The sequence below is a fragment of the Adiantum capillus-veneris genome, chromosome 25, assembly GCF_014529385.1.
Source record: "Adiantum capillus-veneris isolate H3 chromosome 25, ASM1452938v2, whole genome shotgun sequence".
Lineage (NCBI taxonomy): Eukaryota > Viridiplantae > Streptophyta > Polypodiopsida > Polypodiales > Pteridaceae > Adiantum > Adiantum capillus-veneris.
In genome coordinates, this window is record NC_140955.1 from 115,418,427 (window position 1) to 115,426,897 (window position 8,471).

The 8,471-nt window shown below is 43.3% G+C and overlaps 1 protein-coding gene across 1 annotated transcript; it reads left to right on the top strand.

The window, feature by feature from the left end:
* The first annotated feature begins 1,104 nt into the window (after positions 1–1,104).
* On the top strand, positions 1,105–2,298 carry LOC147425510 (uncharacterized). Its single transcript, XM_086500707.1, has 2 exons — positions 1,105–1,289; positions 1,671–2,298. Exons 1-2 carry the CDS (start codon positions 1,220–1,222, stop codon positions 2,000–2,002), a joined length of 402 nt encoding a protein of 133 aa, XP_086356833.1. The 5' UTR covers positions 1,105–1,219; the 3' UTR covers positions 2,003–2,298.
* The last annotated feature ends 6,173 nt before the right edge of the window (positions 2,299–8,471 follow it).

An 8,471-nucleotide genomic window follows, 5' to 3' on the forward strand; every position in this document is an offset into this window, starting at 1 on the left:
GGAGCATGGATACTTGGCTCTCCTTGTGTGTCTCTCTATCCCTCATACCTACGAGCGAGCACAGACTCTCTCTCTCTCTCTCTCTCTCTCTCTCTCTCTCTCTCTCTCTCTCTCTCTCTCTCAATGGTTGTGCGAATTCTCATGGGAGTTGAAGAGCAAATTGGCGATCGCCGCTAGAGCTCACACAAACAAACCTTTTTTGCTAATTATATAGCCTCCATGGCTGGTCTTGAGTTTTTCTCAAAGGCGTATAGCAATGGAGAGGTGTTCTGAAGGAGGAGGAAATTAGCTTTGAAGGGAGGCGAGTTGTGTATGCGCCGAGCAAATGGCGAAGGGCTGCTATAGGCATGGGTGGACAAGTCCTTGGAAGGGTGGAGGCGACTCAAGTGAGAAGGAGAGGAAGGGTATACAAAGGAGGTGATGAAGTTTGAGAAAAAGCGGTCAGGGAATATTCCTAATTATTGCATTTCCTTTTAAGAGTTACTAGTATGTCCTGACGATTTTAGAAAAATCTGTATTGAGGCAAATCTTGAGTAGATGCCGACGAAGGTGTTGGAAAAAAGTTATTAAAAAAAACACTTGATGCAAGCGAAGGCAGAGGCGTCAGGCAAGATGGGCTGGGATAAAGTGCTGCGCGCAGAAGCTGATGCAAAAGTGTTTTTTTTGAAATACATGCGGACGTCGGTAAGGCACCGAAATCCCTTGGGTGAGGTGGTTACTACAACTTGATTGGAAACCTGTGTGCATGTCCATCTGAGTTCGATTCTACCTAAGAGTTTTGGGGAGTGATTGATTGGCGCCCACACAGGCCTCAATCGGGATCTACAAAGATTCCGCGTAATAAACTAGTAGTAGTAGAGTATCATAGAGTAGAGAACGACATTTTAGTAGAGTGCTTTTCTATGCGAATCCATAATAAGTATAGAGATTTCAGCCAACACTAACGAATGGCAATTCGTGCTAGAATTGTAAGACCACAATTCAAAGCTTTTTCCACTGAATTAGCGGGAAAGTGGCTCCGAATCAGCCCAGATTTTTACTTGTTCGTTCCGTGAAAGTGCGAGACATTAAATGAAAGTGCAAATGCTGGTCGCGCTTCAAGGTTACCGAGCTTGTTATATGGAAGAAGGGCAAGGCCTCTTGTATTAACCGTGTGATAGAATTGCTGTAGAATTGCAACAGCGCACCATAGCCGCAACTTAGCCTCCAAGCCATCAATATGGATCGCAAGGCCATTGTAACCCTTTGCCTCACAGCGTTCGTGATTGTCCTCCTGGCGGAAGTATACGGTAAGGCAAATGAGATTCGGATCGCCGTGCGTTAATTGTTGACGATGTTGTTTTGGCTGCAGTGTTGTGGGTGGGTGTGTGTGTGTGAGAGAGAGAGAGAGAGAGGCAGAGATCAGTGGGCGATGATAAAGAGTGGGTGAGTGTGTGTGTGTGAGAGAGAGAGAGAGGGAAAGAGATCAGTGGGCGATGATAAAGAGAGTGGGTGTGTGTGTGTGTGTGTGAGAGAGAGAGAGAGAGAGAGAGAGAGAGATCAGTGGGCGCTGATAAAGAGAGTGGGTGAGTGTGTGTGTGTGTGTGTGTGTGTGTGTGTGTGAGAGAGAGAGAGAGAGAGAGAGAGAGAGAGAGAGAGAGAGAGAGAGAGTTGGGGTTGTGTACCTGCAGGAGCGAGTGCGTGCTCGGAAGCGAACCTCGCAGTGAAGCTGACGGTGTCGCCTATCGTATTTACGACGAAGTGGTCGTATCGCGTGGAGGTGAGCACGGACTGCAGCTGCGGGGAAACGGAGCTAGTGGTGCTGAACTGCGAGGGCTTGAAGGCGGCCATGCTGGCAGAGAATGACGAAGACAGGCTGCGCGTGGACGAGGAACGCGGCCTCTGCTTTGTTGAAGGCGGGGATCCCATCAGCAAGGGATCGCCCTTCGTCTTCCACTACACCACCAACTCCCGCCTCAACAACTTTCCGTTCGGCGTCGCCTCCGCCCGTTTCGACTGCTAGGCCTTTCGAATGCCAACCACAGTAGTTTTAGTTTTGGGAAAATTACCAAAATACCCCTCTAATTTGTGGAAATTCCCAAAATACCCCTCAAATTTCAAAAATTCCCAAAATACCCTTGTATCTATTTTAGCTGGATTGTTCACGATTTCCTAATCTTTATTCTTTTTTGACAATGTATGTCCGTTTTTTAGTGCTTAGCATGTAATTTGTCACAAATTACCTCCCAAAAAAAGACAATTATGTCTAAAAATAATGAAGCAATTCATCTCCAAAGCCTACATAACCAGCTCAAATTCTAGTTTTAGTATCTTGTATTCATAGACAATCAGTCTTCTAATGAAAAGCTACAATTTTTACTTATTTCTCATAGAACTTGAGAGAGAGAGAGAGAAGTATTTTGGGAATTTTGGAAAATTTTAAGGGCATTTTGGGAATTTATGACAAAATATGAGGGGTGGATTGGGAATTTTTGAAATTTGAAGGGTATTTTGAGAATTTCCACAAATTAGAGGGGTATTTTGGTAATTTCCCCTTTAGTTTTTTCCCCTCATCAAGTCAAACTACGTCCACAGTAATTTTGATGGCCTTTTTGCCCTAACAAGGATTCTTTCCGCTAGTTTATTATTTTCTCTCAATTATTAAGGTTTCTTTTTTTTCTTAAATGGAGTTTCATTATTAGAGTATTGACATATTGCCTCTACAAAACACAAAATACTATAGGCCTTCACTCTCTTGCATTGAAACTTTAAGGAGAGAGAAAGGTAGAAAGGTTACAAAGGAACCTCTTTTTACATTGAAACTTTAAGGAGAAAGAACCACAACTAGTCTTGCTTGGTGGGCGTTGCTATAGAACCTACGAGGACATACGTAGATTGACATCAAACATCTAGCACCAAAGCAAACACAATACAAAGCGTATTGACGAATTTTTAAAAAAGAATTGCATATAGGATGAATTACCTCTATAGTTGTCTATAAAATGGTCCAATTTCACACCATTGAACTTTTAAAACGAAATGCATGTATTTATTCTCCAAATCAAGCGTGGTCAATTTTCTCTTATTTCTCATAGAACTTGAGAGAGAGAGAGAGAGAGAGAGAGAGAGAGAGAGAGAGAGAGAGAGAGAGAGAGAGAGAAGTATTGGCTGTCGATCACACAATCTAGTGCAAAATATATTTAAGGAGCAAAACACGATGATAAAGAGTTGTCCACGTGCTACAGAACGAATATGAAAAGGAGAACATTGGACAACAATATATAAGACGCATTGTCAAACAACCACCTAGGAGTAAAGTAAACATGTACAGAGTACATTGAGTACTATAATACATAACTTGAATGCCGAACCACTAGAAAAGAAGTATCCGTCAATTTCATATATAGATTCATTGATCGAGATTGAGCATGCACTAGCAAGGAAGACATGTGGTTAAACTAAACTTAAGGGACCATTGACAAACTCAAAAGCATCAACACTAAAAATTGAAATGCATGAGTCGTAATCATATACGGGTGTCGTCCAATTGTGCAAGCCGGAGGACAATGTTTGAATCAAGCTACACAAAAGCAATGTGAATAGTTGAAAATTTTGTTTTGCACTTAGGCACAAAGTGAAAATGCTAAAAATATAGTGCACGTCATGCAGAAGTGCCATACAAAAGTATGATGGAGAGTGGGCACTGTGGTCTCTTATGAGAAACAAAAGTCGTGCCCTACCCCGTAGCATTTATAAGATGCGCCAAGCAAACATATAGGCATAGGGAATTGGATACAGATAACGGACCTTACAATGTTGTCGAGCTAGAGTCGTGCTTGTGCAATCAAATGTTCACTTGTGAATATATGTCCTCTCTATCAGGAACAAAACAAAAGTCAAAACAAAGACGAAAGACACATGATATTGATTAAGCTTAAAGAGAAGCATAGATAACTTTGTATTGTACATCATAGATAGTGTAGGGTTTATTGTAGAGATTAGTTCTCGGTTTGCAGAAAGCCCCACTGGAACCTAATGAAGCACGTTGCTTTCATGAGCCATCTTATAAATTGCAAAATTTACATATCTCAATCATCAGCAATTGCCAAAGAGGTGATTGGTGTCGGACCTATCCAAATTAGACGGGCGAATCTAGTGGTTTTTTAGCGTTGTGGTAGCACCTCCACCACGCTCATCATCTCCTTCCGACAAGTTATGGACCGAGGTTTAAAGCTTTCAACCTATTGTCACAGGCTTCTTCGCCAAAAAAACATGTGTGCCGCCTACGCAATGTAGCCAATACGATATAGATCAAAAGAGCACTCTACTAATGATAGATCTATTTATGTGCCACTTCTCATCCATGCCCTCTTTATCTATTCATTCCGGTGCCTTTGTACCCAAGCCTCCTCAATGATAATGCCTCCTGCTCTCAATCATCTTCAACCTCCTGCTCACCTGCAGTCTCCATCCTTTGTCCAAAGGTACTTGTTTTGTTTCATGCTATAAGTCTTTAGGATTAAAACATAAGTTTTATTCTTTTTTAAAACAATAAAACACAAGTTTTTGTTATTAAGTCCATCGTAAAAAGACACTGGGTATACATTTGTTGATTGATCAAAAAATATTGGAATTAGGTTTCATTGATGCACACACAACTTGGAGAAGATGAAGAAGCTCAAGGCACACAACAGAGATTATATTGCTTAGTGCGCAAATAGAAAGATGAGTTAGCCCTAGAGTGATGGATGTATATTCAATGCATGATAGAAAAAACCTCCTAGTGAGAAAAAAAGTGCACCGATGGTCCTACGTGTGTTCACACGTATCACTTTCATGTATATATTAACAAATCTCCCTAGGATCCTAGGAGTGGTGCGATGAACGAGAGCTAGTACATGGTGTATAAAGAAGCGCCCTGCTGTGAGGAAATGATCAATCCACAATGCGAAGCAAGCCAAAGCTTTTAAAGAAAGATTCAAACTTCTCATGAAACAATGTCTTTGTGAATATATCTGCAACGTTTTCCTCTATCAGCACATAAGCCAAACTGATCTCTCCTGCTAAGAGTCTTTCCCTAGCATTAGTGATAATACACCTCAATATGCTTTGTCCAAGCATGAAAAACAATGTTCCTTGAAACTACCAATGTGCTTTGACTGGCAATGTAGATTATGTTGATAGTGTCTTGTCCAACATCCAAATCAACCATAAGGTGTCTAATCCATGCACATTGGAGCGTAGCTGTGAGAAGACTACTCTGTACTGATCAATCTCACAACTCAAAGTAGCCACAACACTACAAGAGGTTGTGTGCTCTTGTGACGCTGTTAGCGACGGAAATACACTGGGTTTTTATAACCCCCGGCGTCGCTAAAACCGTCGCTACGAGCGTCGCTACGAGAGCGTCGCTATCAGCGTCGCTATATAGCGACGCTAATAGCGACGGTTATAGCGACGTTTACACTGAAGACTATAGCGACGCTCATAGCGACCGACTGTTATAGCGACGCCCGAGATATTTTTTTTTTGGTGGCAGGGCATTGAATGCCTTGCCACCCATCAACCATATTGTACTTGATTCACTTTTTAAAAAAAGTGCAAGGGTAGATAATAGACCCAAAATAGTCACCCACAAGACGCATTGTTTGCAAAATTGACAATTGTACACATCATAGGCAAAATGAATTGATTGGCAAATGTAATAATGACAATTGTACAACATCATAGGCATAAAGAATTGATTGGCAAAAGGAACTGCGGTGACAAATGTAATAATATACATGGTTCAAAAAGAGGTAAGCTATGAGAAACCCTAAACTAATGCTATCTAGCTACGGCTAATAAATTGACGTCGTCTAGTCAGACGTCTCATCGCGTCCAAGCGGCGTATCTGTCGGATTCTGCAAAAAAAAGACAATAAGACAGCTTTCAGTAAGTATAAACATATAACGACATTTATAAAACAATACAAAAAATAAAAAAGAGTAAACCCTAATACTAACCATGCCGCCGCGAGAACTGAGAATGTCCATCAGGGCGTTTAAGCCCTTCCTGCCTGCGTACTCGCGCTCGTACGCTGTGGGATCACGTCCTGTCATCGACCACTGTCAAAACATACAAAGATTTCATTATGTTAGAATTAAAAAACTCATAAACCCTAAACTATCGAACATAAAGAGCAATGTGAAAACACTTACAAAATCGGCCTCAAATGATGCCCATCCACCGCTCCCCAAGTGGTGCAAGCTCCCTGCCTCTACTCGCGATCTGGCTGCATCCTTTTGTTACTTCCACTTGTCGGGATTCTCGCGCGCTGCTTTCTTCGCATTCTTCCAATCTTCTTTGGCCAGCCAATCTGGCCTGTTCCACCCATTCTTGATTGCTTTTTGCACTTCGGAACGCTTGTGTTTGCAGTATTCGCGCATTCGAATCTTCATCAGGTCTTCATTGAAGCGCTGATCCCGTGTTGGAACGGGAAACTCATCATGAAGTATGCTGATGACTCTGTTTTTTAAATCACTTGGTACTTCACTCCATTTGTTTAGTATGTAGTGTCTAAACAGCTGAGAGCAAAGACCACGCATGTGCGAGATCACCTTCTTGCCGTCATCATCCATGATGATGCCGCCGCTGAAGTCGATGGAGTAAGACAAGCCCTCTGGCGGGTGACGCGTGAACCTGGGTGTCCCGGCAGGGGTCTCTAGCGGCGTGTCGATGGGGGTACGGACGTCAGGTGTCTCCACCCGCGTCTGGGCCCCGAAGCGAGGAGTGTCGAGAGGGGTGGCTCCTGGCGGAGTAGGTAGAGGTGTGTAGCTTCTAGGAACAGTCAGCCGTGCAAAACCTGGCGTAGATGGCGATGTTGTGGCTGGTGCGGGGGTGGGCAAAGAAGGGGAGGATAAAGAGCCTCGTCGAACACGAGGCGGTGTGGAGGCATCGGTGGCGGAATCCCCACAACAACCGCCACCGCCACCACTAGAGCGCCGGTGTCTAGACGAGTGTGAAGCTCGTCTCGTCGACGCCGAAGCTTCGGAGCGCGCCGAATGCTCCGAAAGAGAGGGAGATGTGGATGGAGTAGGAACGCGCGATGATGCGCCAGAGCGATGACGCTCCACGTACCACTGTCTCTGCTGCGGTGACAAAGAAGAAAGAAACTCCTCATCATCCATACCTGCATTAAACACACGAATATTTAAACTTAATATTGAATGGATAGAGTAGACAATGACGCAAAGACCATTAAATACAATGACGTAATGACGTATATAAATACAATGACGCAATGAATCGAGTGATAGAAGAGGCAAGTCAAAAACTCAGAATTTTCAATCAAAAGATGTGAGCGCGAGTAGAAAAGAGCGTTATACACCATGGAAGGTACTTAGAGAGCCAGAGCTTTTACAACACGGAGCAAAATTGTTCAAATACAATATTTGTGGCTTTAAGAGATCTCTCTCTCATCCTCGCATAACTCAGCATAACTTCCTATATCTATATAGAGCTCTCCGTTTAAACACATATCCTCTGTTTCATTTTGTAGCTCCTCTGCATGCACCCCATATAGAGTAGTAGCATCTTGATGCTCGTCTGGCACCACCGCAGCGGCTTCTGATTGAGCATCTTCTCTAATCTCCTCCATTGATGCCGTTGTGATTGGCACATGGTAGCCTTCATACGTCCTTGCACTACGAGGGGCTACCTCTATGACGTACCACCAGTTTGATGTAGACTTTGTAGGATGAAATATTACCTGCCAGAGCCACATAACTTACATGAGAGCTTTCAAGCACATAACTTGTAAAAGGGGGATGTTAACTATTTACATACTTACTTGTTCACAATGCTCGGGTAGTACGAAAGTGTCTCTTAGGTCAGTCCATTTCTTAGTAGAATCCACCTCAAGAAAACCAGACTCTCCTCTACGCACAGTAGCGTTGCGACCCTCCATGATTATCTTGAACCATTGCACGTCGAACAAGTCGACAAAAAATCCTCTGTAATCGATCCTCAAAATCTCTTGCAGCGTGCCGAAGTAAGTGAGTTCCGCCACCACAGGATCTGCATCAGAGGAACGTCGTCGACTAGACTGTTCTAATTTTGCCATGATTCCACAATCTTGAGTAAAACGTTTTTTGTCGATTCGTTCCACCCTAAAATGTCGACCTTTACACCATGCTGCTGTGTATGACTTATACTACAACGAACAAAGATTATGAGTGGCCGTTCAAACGTTTAGAAATAAAGTCACTAGCTAGTCGTACATTGCAAACTTACCTTGGTCACGCAACCCCGAGAGTACTCCCACTCTTCCTCAGTCACTTCGTCACCGCATTGTTGTGCGCTTTTCAATTGGTTGTGCAACCATCTTACGCTCATGAAGGTTGGTAGGCTCTCTAGAACCGCTGGATAGTGCATCGGTGGTCGTCTTCCCCGTCTCCACTCGATTCGTGCCCTTTGTCGCTCTTGCTTTGCATCCTCATATTGTGAAATCC

Excerpts from the sequence above, each read along its gene's own strand:
- LOC147425510 (XM_086500707.1), top strand. The coding sequence starts at position 1,220 with ATGGATCGCAAGGCCATTGTAACCCTTTGCCTCACAGCGTTCGTGATT. Across the intron at positions 1,290-1,670 it reads CCTCCTGGCGGAAGTATACG|GAGCGAGTGCGTGCTCGGAA; the intron begins GTAAGGCAAATG and ends GTGTACCTGCAG.